The sequence below is a fragment of the Eulemur rufifrons genome, chromosome 20, assembly GCF_041146395.1.
Source record: "Eulemur rufifrons isolate Redbay chromosome 20, OSU_ERuf_1, whole genome shotgun sequence".
Classification (NCBI taxonomy): domain Eukaryota; kingdom Metazoa; phylum Chordata; class Mammalia; order Primates; family Lemuridae; genus Eulemur; species Eulemur rufifrons.
This window is the reverse complement of record NC_091002.1, coordinates 20,972,396-20,986,034: the sequence shown is the minus strand read 5'-3', so window position 1 is coordinate 20,986,034 and position 13,639 is coordinate 20,972,396. Positions and strand designations below refer to the sequence as shown.

At 41.4% G+C, this 13,639-nt stretch overlaps 1 protein-coding gene across 1 annotated transcript in view; it reads left to right on the top strand.

Moving 5' to 3' along the window:
* Positions 1–13,639, top strand: part of CTNNBL1 (catenin beta like 1) — a 164,916-nt gene that overhangs the window by 49,123 nt on the left and 102,154 nt on the right. Inside the window, exons 5-6 of the mRNA XM_069495478.1 lie at positions 3,810–3,907; positions 11,792–11,885. Of these exons, the coding sequence (XP_069351579.1) occupies positions 3,810–3,907; positions 11,792–11,885 (192 nt within the window). The remainder of the gene's footprint in view (positions 1–3,809; positions 3,908–11,791; positions 11,886–13,639) is intronic.

The window sequence follows — 13,639 nt, the reverse complement described above, 5'->3', positions numbered from 1 at the left end:
CTTACTGTTTAGTTTTCCTCAGACTCTAGAAAGTCAGGAGGACTTGCAGAGTTGTCCATTTGGTTTTTGTGAAAAATTACTGTGGGAATTTGGAAAATAACGAGCAGTTTTTTTAGACCAACAGAGATCAATTGAACTTGAGCAGTTTGGGTCTGAGAATGCTAACGTGGAACAAACTGACTGAGGAATACCGTATTATCCCAGAGGGTATGTACAATAGTAAAGGGTGCCTTGTGTTACAGACCCAGTGTTAATGAGCAAGAATAGAGCTGGGGAGGGTTTGGGCCTCCTAAGGGGCTTTCTTCTAATTGGACTGGGAGGGAGTTGGTTATTGCTCCATTGCTTCTCTGCAAGCACTGTCTAACAAGACTTACGTATCTTGAGCTGTTGTTTTGCTAGGGGCTATTCTAGTCTTTATATTTCCAGAATCAAAATTACATTTAAAAGAATTTATTCCCTTTCTCTTCTGTCATCTGACTTCTTTGATAATATGTATTGATAAGGCGCCCATTTTTTGGAGCCAGTAAAATAGTCTCTGGAGAAAAGCAGACTAGGTAAAAAGTGCCAAAATGGCACTGTAATAGAAAGACCTCTTAATGTAACTTTTGATCTTGTTTATGGGTTTTAGGTGAAGTTCATGTCCTTGAAAGGTTAGGGTGGTTGTAGCTTGCTTTAGACATTTCCCCTACGGCATAATAATGCCCACTGGCATTTAGTAAGTACTTAATAAATGTTGAATTGAGCGCATTTTCTCCTTAATATTAGTTTTATCTAGGATTGGTATAACATTAAGTGTCCAGGTTCATTCTAGGTACCTTTATGTCAGCTATTTTAAAAGGAGAAAAAGGCCATATTTTCTGTGTTTTGAAATTCATCTGCATTAACTGAGCTATGTCTAATCATTGTCCTACTCTAGGAATTAAAGAAGAGTTTTTTTAAAAGCCCACATTTGTTGCATTAAATCAGTTAATTCCTCTGAATCTATACTGGTTCATTTGTCTTAGGAAAGTCTTTTTGAAATGACTTTTTCAAAAAGCCATCTGCTTAATGCATCTTATTCTTTCTCTGTTGGTTTTTTTTTTTCTTTAATAACTTTGTTCCTTGTGGACACATCTCATTGGAGATTAATTAGATTAAAGCTCAGTTTCTTTACCAAGACTCAGAATCTTTACACAAGACTCTAAGTGGGATCAGGCGAAAAAACAAATATCTAGAGCCAAAAAATAGAAGTAAACACCACTTTTTTTCCAAGAGCCATTGTGTTATGGACCATTTTGTGCCCAGCTGGTCTTTCCTACTTCACCTATTATTACACTAACTTATTGCCCCAGTAGTGGACAGGTGCAGAGAGAGTGTGTGGGGTGGCATTCCTACTCGATGTGACAAAATAGGCTATCAAAAACTGTGTTTTAGTAATTCGCAGAGAGACATGCTCTCAGTTTTCCTATTATACTTGGACAGGAGAGCCTTTTACTTTGGGAAATGAAATTGTAACTACAGTGGAAAAACCCATCACCTGTGCCCAGAGTCTGCTTGTGAAGAAATGCTGCAGAGGTGGCAGAGCATGCAGAATTTTCTCATGAAGATTGAGAGTTCGTCTGTCTTTGGTTTTGGGTCTCATTCCTCTTTCTGGTCTTCAAATGACCTTTTGTCTTTCTGGGTCATATTACATTACTCAGGAGTTGATGATTACAATTATGGAGTCATTACTGCCTTGCTGAAATGCTGCTTTTTGAAAGTTGAGAATTTATGTAAAATCAATTAGTGGTAGGATTGATGAGATGCTTACCAGACCTGGTGGGTTGCTGATTTCCCGTCTGACTTCTCAACAGAGGGAGGAAAGTAGGCAAGGGAGATAACTACTGGAACATTAGTTATCTAACTCTTGGTACAAGTTAGACATTTATGCTGTTCCTATATAGAATCACCATTGTCAAAATTTCCCCCTCCCCCCCTTTTTTTAAAGTTCCTAGGTTTCATGTGACACATTTATAGCATGGTGTAAGACTAATCAAAGAAAAATGTGATATCTGGCCCACAAGACCTTACAGGCTGAAAAAGGACTTCATCAATCTGAATCTCTGTGGGATATCTGAAATATAAAATTAGATCTTCTAACCCACCGTGACCCAGAAAGGGAGGACCAGGCAATTATTAGCTTACATTTTAGATTTTAGAGGCTTTTGAAAAAATGAAGGCAATAGTGAAGACTTTGGGTGTGTTCTGTGGGAAGACTTGACTAAGAATCTGCATTATAGTGCTTTCATGTTTTCTGATTATTTTAACTTACTTAGTCTTACCTGACCTCATTTATTCCTTATAACTACTCAGTGAGATAGGCTGGGCAGAGACTATTATCCCAATTTTACAGATTAGGAAATTAAACGTAAAGAAATAAAGGGGCTTGTACAAGATTACATGGCTAGTGATAATTTTGGGACCATTTGCCTCACTAAAGATGTGAAGCAAAGGTGAATATGACATGACTCCTGTCCTCAAGCTTGCTCTGACTCTTCATCTGTTGCTCTTTCAGGTGTACCCCACTTGTCTTTTATGACTGTTGTTTAATTAATAATCATCACATACTAGTTAATAAGTATTCAGTCATGCATGGTACTGTGCAAGAGATGTAATGCTAGTACTACTTGATGCGTGCCTGACTCAGCTCCTTGTCCTATAGACATCTGACTCTGCAGCAGATGGATGGATAGGTGGATGGATGGATGATAGATGAAATGTTACCATGAGTATCAAATAAGCATGTGAATGGATTATAGGATTTTTTATCTCATATGTAAGAACTTTCCGAGAGAATAAATATGGGAGTTTCTTGGATGAGGGAGAAGTGTTAACATTTTGTTTTCAAAATATTATTTTCTTCATATAGTTACAATTTTCTCTCTCCTCCCCGTCCTTCCCATCTTCCAGTCCTCTTTCCTCTCCTTATCAGATGCCTTTGTACTTTCCAGTCTCTCTGCTTTTATCGCTGTGGTTTTCCTTTCTAGTCTACCTGTCCTCATCTTTTTAGTTGCCTGTTTTCTGACCATTCTTCTGGCAAGTCATTCCTAATTTCTCAGCTCGATTTGATTGTTCCTTTTTAGGAATCTGCAGGTCATGTTGTCTGTATTCCTCATTTGTGACATGTTGGCTATGGCCTGTGGTGTATGATTTTTTATTTTATGTCTCTTTTCCCTCTTCTCCCTCTTCTATTTTTGCTTAGTGTTTCATTCTCACCATTTGCCTTCCTTTCATGTTCAGAGCGGTGTGGCATTGGAAGGGGTGGAGGTTGGTGGGGCCTAGCCCACTTCCATGTCACTCTTTCCCTCTACATTTTCAACCAATTTTGTCATGCCCTGATCTCTGAAGACTCCTTGATGAACATCAGCTACCTTCTCTCAGAAATCATTACTGCCTTTGAAGGTGAACTGTACAAGGTAGTAAAGATTGCACTGAGTTCCAAGAATTTAAATTATAAGATAACGTTGAGGGTGTTGGCCTATTTCTCACTGGAAAAGCAACCTCCTCAGTGATTTATTTAAAGTTTTGAAATCTGTGAAAATGTAGTGAACCTATGGAGTCAGTTGCCAGGAAGGCAGCATAAGGAAAGAGACTGAGTGAGTGATTTAACAACATTTATTGAATACGCACTGTGGGTGGAACCTTCTTGAAGAGATGTTAATAAAACCAGAGTCTCTGAAAGGTAAATGACAATAAAGCAATTGATGATGAGGAAGCGGAAGGGAACCAAAGATTTTAACAAAATGTTGGTAGGATTTCAGCGTGTACGTGATACCCTTAACATTTTTCACATGTGTCCATAGCTGTGGTTGATTTGCTTCAGGAATTAACAGATATTGACACCCTCCATGAGAGTGAAGAGGGAGCAGAAGTACTTATCGATGCTCTGGTAAGTGCACATTCTTTTGGGTCTTTGCAGATTTGTGTAAGGCATTGGCATGACCACCATGATTGATCTTTCTTTCTTTCTTTCTTTCTTTCATTTTTTGTAAAGACGGGGTCTTGCTATTGCCCAGGCTGGTTTCAAACTCTTGGCCTCAAGCGATCCTCTTGCCTCAGCCTCCCAAAGTGCTAGATTATAGGCGTGAACCACCACACCCAGCCACCACCATGTTTCTTGTTCTCTTTTCCTGTCCTGTCTACTTGTTGCTACTGTTATTCCCATTTACAGCTATGAAGCTGAGGCTCAGAGAGGTAAAACAACTTGCCCATAGTCACATACCTGGGATTTGAACTTGTGTTCTCTCTGACTCCATGTTCTTGTTCTCTTCCCCTTTCCCTGTCTGTTTTGTTGTTACTGATCTTTTTCCAAAGAGCTTTCACACATACTTGTTTTCTCTTCTGGGTTATAATCCCAAGTGCCAGTGAGGACAGGTGTTGTTATTACTTATTTTACAGATAGACCATCAGAGAGGAATTGGAGAATGCTAAAAACGAGAACATCTAGGCCAGAGTTACATCCCTTGCCTGTAGAAGACAGGGCCACTTGATTTCTGTATTCCTTTTTGTGGAGCTTAGGAAAGGCCTCAGAATCTCCCTCAGCTATTATTGCAGGCAGCAGCCAATCCAAAGGAGGTGAAGCCTGTTGGCCAGGTCCCATCTAGTCTAATCACCTTATTAGTAAGGAAACTTAGATGCAGAAGTGAAGCCTTCTCCTGGGTCACTCAGCCAGTCCTGTGACAGCTGAGATAAGAGCCTGCATGTTCCAATTCCCACCACAATTCTGTTCCTACCACACCAGCTTCCCTCACTCACTGGTGATCAGAGAGAGCAACAAAGCTGAAAAAGCATCACAGCTGGCCAGGGGCAGAAGTGGGTCTAGTCCAACTTCTTACCCTGATACCACCTGTTCACCTGCTAAGCTATCTCTCTCCTCAGGCCTCTGCTGGTTTTCTTTCCCTTTTATTGTCTTCTCTTTTCTCTCTGGTAAGAATGTTAGTAAGTACTGGTTTTGATCCAGGTTGCAGAGTTTATCAAAGATAAACTGCAAAAATACTGCAGCCACTTGTATTAGAAGCACCTGGGCTGCTTGGTAGGCTGCTTTCTGGCCCTACCTAAGACTTACTGAATCAGAATGGCTGGGACTGGGGCCCCAAATGATTCTGAAACCCCACTGCTACGCTGCCCACCCCCTCCTCATCCTTTCTCTTAATGTTTTCAACACTAGAAATTTCCTGTGTGACATGTTCACTGCTGGCATTTGGTGTGAATGAAGGGGTTGTGAACCCACTGTATATGAACTGTTTCTTACAGAGAGTGAGGCTGGAGTCCAGCAGGGCCATTTGTGACTGAGTATGATGAAAATTTCTGTGGCTACTTTTCTTTTAAGCTCCTTCCTGGAGCACACTGCCACTTTTGTAGAATTCAGGGCCTTTATTTTTCCTTTGAACCATTGTGCAGAAAGAAAAGGATGATGTTGGGGTGTCCTTTTGTTTTGATGATCATCTGGAGAAAGGCTGTGGCACTTGCTCCTGCACTGTGTCCCCACAGTGTCATTTGTGCAATCTACCTTCCAGAGGTTAATTACAGTGGCCCTGTATGAGCCTTCTTGCCCGGTCCCTGGGCTGATTTTAATTACCGTCCTTTGCCTGTGTGAATAGAAAAGATGAGAGAGGAACAGCTAGCCTAGCTGCTGCATGTAAAACGTACTCAGAAACAGCAATTCACACAAAAGCTCTTTGTGTTTTCTGTGTTGCCAAGCCCACCAACAAAAGCTGGGTCTTGCAGATTTTATTGTTTATTTGGAAAGAAACTGTTCGTCCTCAGTCCGGGGAGCCATTAGGTAGCTGCTGTACAGGGTTTTCCGTTTGTTTTGTTTAGGTTTTTATTATTATCTTATTTTAAGATTTGACTCTTATAGCTTTATCCTGGTGGGGCTGGTGTGAATCACAAACATTGAACATTCCTGGATTCCAATATATTATTTGCTTGTCTGCAACCAGTCAGAAGCCATTAGTAAATACCAGAGAGCAGAACTGGCGGGTGGTCTTCCATTTATCTTTTTCTGGCCTTATGCTGCATTTGGGAAGAAGTTTTATAAGTATTCTCATATTACAAGGGTTGAGTTGTCTTTGTAGTTTTAATTTGGGGCCAATATCAGAGGCCTGGAATTGCATGAGCAGAGGCTAGAGGGCATGTGGCAGAATTTATTGTGGTGTGCAGTTTGCAGTTATTGCTTTGGTCTTTTTCCCAGTTGGAGGTCCTGAGCAATAGAATAGCACATTTGTGGGGAAGGAGTGCTGTCCTGGTATTCTCAGGGATCTTGGGGGTTTTCAAATTTTGTTCATATCCACTATTGTTACTTACGTAAAAGGTGAGTCTTTGTGCTTTGTACCAAGTTGATTTGGTAGCCTAGAAAATGGACTCTTTTCTGAAGAGTAGTAAACATGAGGGTATATTGCTTTGTTGGCAATTCTCTGGCTTACCTCTCCAAAGACGACTGTGGACTCCTTGAGAATAGTGATTAGATTGCAGTGATTTTTCTACTTACTAGTCCCAAAACTTGCCATATGCTTGGTAGTCCCAGGCCCCTGCTCACGCTCTGCCTTCAGCTGGGCATGCCTTGCTTCTCTGGGGCTACCTGGAATACTCCTTGTCCTTTAAAGCCTAACTTAAACCGTATTTCTCATTTGAGTATTTTTGAGACTCTTCACCTCAGCAGAATTTGTGTTCCCTGAGCACTTTGTACTTCCTGGCACTTGTCACTTGGATTATAGGCATCTCTTTATAAGTTTTTCTTTCCTAAGTTGTGATCCCCGCCAGGGGAGTGGTCAGACTGGTGGCTCTGTCCTTACCAACTGTGTGTCCCTAGGAAAGTTACTGGTCTCTCCATACTGTTTCTTCTTCTGTAAAATGGAGATGACAATAGTACCTGTCACACAGTACGGAAATGAGGAAAAAGTGAGATACTTAATGAGTTTTTAGAATAGTCTGGCACAGTAAACACCCAATAAATATTGGCCATTATCATTGTAAAGATATTATGCCTAGCAGATATTAAAGGCTTATTAAATGTCAAGTTAAAATCATATGTATCATCTGCACACAGTGAGATGTTTGTGAATGTTGAGTTCAACATTTTTTCAGTTCAAAAAATGTTGCAAAATAATTTTGAACACATACTAAAAAAAAAAGAAAAACAAAAAAACCCCACATATGGATGGTGTTGGCCTAAATAAGACATGCAAGGATAGAGGTTTAGTTTTAAAAAGGAAGAGATAAGTACTGCTAATACAAGGCAGAATGTTGAGAACAGCTGTGAGGCAAGCTTCCATGGAAATGAAGAGGGGGGAGCCATCACGTCTGTCGGGGAATTATCTGGAAGGGCTGCAGAGCTGCAGGTGTTGGCGATGGCTTCGGAAGGGAGGCTTTAGTACAAGAGTGTATGGAGGTGTCACAACCAGAGGAGGTGGATGTGTCACTGGGTCATGAAGCTGACCAGAGTGGCCAGGAGCCATGATTTGCTATAAAGAGTTTCACAGAAGTGCCTTTGATGTAGAGAGCTGAGCGAATGCCCGCCATATGCATTCTTGCCCTCAATTAACCCTACTTAAATGTTAAACTTTGAAGTCCCATATTGGTTAGGCTTAGACGTGGTCGGCAATGTATTTGTGCTGCTCAGGTGAGGCTGAGGTTGGCAGGTTTTATGTTGCTGTAAGGGTACTTGCTGTGTAAATTTCTGGATCCTATCCCTTGTTTCCATTTCCATTAACGTTCTTGCCTTCATCTGTATTTGTTCCTAAGCAAAATTCTTTCGTTTATTCTATCAGTAAATGTTTATTGAGTGCTTGGTATGTTCATGATTCTGGGAACCTGGTCTATAGCTGTGAGCACGACTGACAGAGCCTCTGCTTTTGTGGAACTCATATTCTGATGTAGGGAGAAACAGTAAACAAGAAAACTATCAGATAGTGATTCTCTGTTACCTAGAGATTTAAAATAGAGTTGATGTGATGTAGAGTGGCTGGGAAATCAGGTAAGATTAAATATTTGGGCAAGGCCTGAGTTCTGGATGACAAGAAGAAACCAGCCATTCAGGATGATCAAGAGCAAGATAGGACAAGGGCAATAAGGCAAGGCTGAGCTTGACATAGTCAAGGAACAGAGAAAGAGCAGAGAAAGGGCCAGTCCTGTTAGAGTACAACTGGGGGGAGGGCAGAGAGTAGAGTCAGGGCCAGACCGTGCTGGGCTCTGTAGGCCTTGATAAGAAGTTTCGGTGGAGTTGCCAGTGTCAAGAGAGTAACTGCAGGAGTGTAAGCAGGGAAGTGGTAGCATAGTCTGACCAAATGTTTTAAACAGACCACTCTGGCAGCTGTGTAGATAATGGATTGGAAGGGCAAGAGTGGAAGCTAAAAAATTACTAGGTTGGCTGCAGCAGGCCTGAGCTTTGCATTATGATCATATTACCATATGTATCCTCAAAACTTGTTTGATCAGGATTCAATGGATGGGGGGCGGTTATTTTTGTTTTTTACATATGAAATTTCTGAAACTCCTAGTAGGTAGAAAAACTCCATTCTAACTCTTGAGAAAGCTTATTGGCAGATTGTACCAGATAGAAAAAGAATCCTCCTTCAAACCCTCTTGTCTGTCTTTTTTATTTCCTTTTCTTCTCTTATATCCATCCTCCTTGGTCAAGTGGAAAAAGATGTCTGATCATGCCCTTGAACTTTATCTCAGTAGGACCTGCTGGAATATTGTTTGGGAGGCCTGCTAATAAGCAGAAATAACCAGTGACTTATCAGAAGGCATCAGGCCTAAGACAGTCCTGATTTCCAAGGCCAGGGTTGCTGCTCTCACTGATGGTTTAATCCTTAAGCAGAATTTGTTTTTAGTTTCAGACTTCATCACAGGTCCAAAAAATTGAAGGTAGACCCAAGGGGTTAGAGGCAGTGGGACAGAATGCTAATTTTTACTTCTTACTAAACGATGTCAGAGCTATGCATAATATAAATATTTTTCCAAGGGTTTTCTGAGTTAAATGTATTTTGACTGCTTTTGGCCTTCCTGCAATCAGATAAAATCACGTTTAACCCAGCTAAACATAAAGTTTCACACTTTGCAAGCTTAAAAAGACTGCCTGTTAGAAGTTAGATTTCCATAGCAAGAAAAAAGATTTTCCTCCAGCCAGACACCCATTATCCATTACCATTCAGCTCCAGGATTTAAGCGCGTTGCTCACTGCCGCTGCCCCCACCACTCTCCAGACAGCAGAGATGGGAAACATAACTAAGAATCAAGGAAGAGGGGAAAAAAAATAATGCAGATAAAGCAGCAATAAGCAATTGAAACTGGTGAAGCAGTTCGCAGAACTGACGAGCAGTGTGATACCCAGTGGAGTTGCAGTGTCTGCCGCTTTAGGATTCAGGGAGATTATAACTCAATCAGGGTGATTTAGGGAAAAACATACTGTGACATGGTTCATATTTTTCCCCCAGATGTTTGTCTGTTTTCTCTCACCCAAATTGTCTAATTAATTAAGGAAAACATTACAGTGGATTTCTTTAGTGACGCTTTTGCTGGCTGTAGATTTGAGAACAAGATTGTACATCTCCCGGCATAAGAGGGAAAAGCAGTTCTTTCTTGCACTTACAGGTGCTCTCAATTCTGACCTCAGTATCCCCTCAAATATTAGCCCCTCATTATTTCCCACACCAGGGCATAAAAGGGAGCCTGAAAAATCTAAATCATTTGTGATTCAGGTATTGCAAATCAGTTAATAATTTCAGCTTTTCCACTTATCCAAATATTTCCCTTAAATCTCACTCGGAGAGATTAAAGATCAGTATTTCAAGATTGGTCTCTCTTGCCATCACTTCCATCCTCTGGCTCAGTTTGAGTTGTATCTGTAGAGTGCCTCACACATAAGTGCTCAGGAAGTGTCAGTTGAATGAGATCTTTCCTTCTCTCTCCTTTCTCTCCCCTCACTGAAGTAATAAAGCATTATGGAGAGAAATAGAGTTTGGGGTGGAGCATGGTGGCTCATACCTATAATCACAGCACCTTAGGAGGCTGGGGCAAGGGGATTGCTTGAGGCCAGGAGTTCGAGACCAGCCTGGGCAACACAGCAAGACCTCATCTCTACAAAAAATAAAAAATTACCCAGTCGTTATGGTGTGTGCCTGTAGTCCTATCTACTCAAGAGGCTGAGGTGGGAGGATTGCTTGAGCCCAGGAAGTCAAGGTTGCAGTGAGCTATGATCACGCACTACTGCACTCCAGCCTGGGCAACAGAGCAAGACCCCATCTCTAACCAAAAAAAGTAAAGTTTGGAAGTTGGTCGCTTATGTTACCAGCTTTGAGACTTTGGTCAGGCTAGTTAATTTCTCTGAGCCTTTGTTTTCTCACCTATAAAAGTGAGGATTACATGAAGATAAATGGGGCAGTATATATAATAAGCCAATTGCAGTGCACAAAGTAAGTGTTCCGTCAGGTTATTTAAATTTAGCAAAATTTACTGAATATCTGCTATATATAGCATTTGTATGAGACTTTAAAGGGTATACCAAGTTGCATGAGGTGAGGTGCCTGCCTTCAAGGAACTTGGCTTTTTCTTAGGCAGTGGGAGATATGAACAGTGAATAATCAGGTATCAAAAGGGGTAAAGGGCTAGATGCAGACTCTCTACATGATTCTTTGAGCAGCTACCACGAATGAACCAGACCCAAGGTAAGAGATGTCACATGTTTTCATTTAATCTTTATAATTTATCCCCATTTCATAAATGAGGAAACTGAGACACGGAGAGGGAGGATAACACCACAATTATGCAGTAGACCTTAACTTCAGATACAGGTTTGCTTGTTGGCTGTCTGCTTAGGAATGTGTTACCAGATGGACAATCACTTCTTGATAATAGAAAATTAGGTATTTGCTTAGTTATCCTCTCCCGTGTGCCTCAGGGTTACCTAAGGGCAGTCTCCCAAAATACAAATTGTGCACAGAAGGTAGCATGAAGTAGTGAAAATGTTATTTCACCTAAGAAGAAGGAAGCCTGGTTTTTGCCTTTGCTGCTACTGCTCAGTAGCTGTGTGGTCTTGGCTAAGTCACTAACCTCTTGAATATCAGCTGTATGATGTGGCTACTGAAAGTTTCCTATCTATCTCAAGAGTGTGTGAATCAAATTAAATGAGAAATATAATATGTCTTATGCATTAAATGTAATACAGATATGAAGTATTTTATTATGTTAATATAGTCTTTTTAAGTGGGAACTAGAACTTTTTCATAAGTAATAGTCTCATAAAGGCTTAACATGGAAAGTTAGGAATGTTTTGAGTTTAACCCAAAATTTTGAGGTCAGTGTGAAATGCGCCTAGTAAACAGTCCAAGTAAACATCTCCTGGTGCTGTGGTCTAGAAATGTGTTTTGGCTTGAAGGAACTGTTGACCTGACTTAAAATGGCATTCTTGTAAGGTGTTTAAGTGCCACAGAGAAGGAGGAAGAGCACCAGACTTGGTTTCATATGGTCTATGTCCAAGTGCCAGCTGAACTGTCACTCATTAACTTTTTAACCTTGAATTTCACTTTGTCTCCTTAAGCTTCAGTTTACTCATCTTAAGTTAAGGATAATGATGCCTCCCCTTTTCTTCCCTCAGGGGCCACTTTAAGACTCAAAAGAGAGAATGGGGTGGGAGAGCACATTTTAAACCATAAATTGCTGATTATTTATTTCCTTTATTCATCCAAATACAGACGTGAGCATGGGAATGGGAACATTTTGGGGACTGTTTGTGACATGCATCCTCTCTCCTTTTGCTTCCCTGTTCCTGCAGGTGGATGGGCAGGTGGTAGCACTGCTGGTGCAGAATCTGGAGCGCCTGGATGAGTCTGTGAAGGAGGAGGCAGACGGCGTCCATAATACTCTGGGTGAGGGGAAGGCGCCTGCCGCCATTGCCTGAGTTTCCTTCTGTTGGTTTTGGGGCTTGGTGCTCATTTCCCTCCCTCCTTCATAGGAGAGTCAACAGCAGGAGTGTTTTCCTTCCTCGTGCTCCCAAACTGCCTTTTCAGAAATGAAGACCTTTGTGTAAATTTCATAAAACAGCAGCTTTAGTTTGGCTTGCTAGTAATAAAAACAGAAGTCCACTAAGTAGGTAACCTTAATAGATACGAGCTACTGGCTCCTGTTAGTAAGTAGGCCTTTGCCTCCACAATTTAGGACAAAAATCTATGAAGGGTGGTTTTGTTTTGTTTTTTTTTGCTTTGGAAAGTATATATTTAAACATTTTTAATCATTTCAATTAACTTCAGTGGAACTACAAACTTTCAGACCACTGTGTACCTTTATAGGACATTTTATCTGTAAAAGAGTGTTTCTTTTTCTTCTTATGTATAGATTGCTGTGTAAACTGTGGGTTGAAATATTGCTACTAACTTGGCTGCCCCTACATTATATGTTCATTTAAGTGGATTTCTCTGTAGTATTTCTTCTCTTCCTTCTCCTCCTCGAATCTCCCCAGTCTTTCCCTTTGCAAAGTTGCCGAACCAATAGCCTATTTAAAATTGTGCTTCAGGGTAGTCGTCTTTATCATTGGTTACTGTCTTAAGAAACCAGAAGTGACATATCTATAAGCACAGCTTGAGGAATGAATGAGGCCCAGCAGAAGCAGAAACTTTGATGAGATTAGATTTTCTCTCAGCTCCTTTGTGTTTACCACAGATTTCTCTTATAGTTCTAGATTCTCTTCAGTGAGTATTATCATAAAGAAGGGGGAAGACAGGCACCTAGCGGGTAAGAGGAGAGACCACAGCACTCTGTAATTTGGGGGTTGGCTGTCGTCTAGAGCCAGGATTTGGCATTGCTGTTTGTTAGTGTAACGCTGGATTTCGCAGAATCAAAAGCTTATGGAGGCCAGGCTTGGTGGCTCACGCCTGTAATCCTAGCACTCTGGGAGGCTGAGGCGAGAGGATTGCTTGAGCTCAGGGATTTGAGACCAGCCTGAGCAAGAGTGAAACCCCGTCTCTACTAAAAATAGAAATAGTCACTGAGTGCCTTGGCGTACACCTGTAGTCCCAGCTGCTTGGGAGGCTGAGGCAGGAGGATCGCTTGACCCCAGGAATTAGAGGTTGCAGTGAGCTATAATGACGCCACTGTGCTCAACCTGGAGCAACAGAGAGAGACTCTTGTCTCAAAAAAAAGCTTATCAAAAGTGTTACCTGACTATTAATAAAAAAAGGCCTGATATAATGGAAGAAGGGCCAGCCTGGCAGTGTACAGAGATCTGTCTAGTGTCGGCTTGGTCAGCTACTAACAGCTCAGGAGACTCATCCCCCTCGCCTTTATCGAGTGCCTGGTGTCTGTCAGACACTGTGCTGGGCTGAGGTAGATTATGATGAATTAGGCATGGTTCTGCTCCTTACGGGCAGACTGTTGGGAAAGGCTTGAACAGAAAGGAAAGACAATACAGGGTGACACGTGGTATAATAGGAGTCAGCGAAAAGCACTGTGGGAGTGAAGAGGAAGGGTCTCTACATTGCTGGATAGGCGCAGGTAGCCCACTGGGGCTGAATATGAAGATAGGTGCATTTTGTCGGGTGGAGGAGTGGGAAAAGGCCAGGGGAGTATCATTTGTAAAATCATGTATGGGTGTGGACTTTGGGGAAAGATTAGAAATGTCTATGAC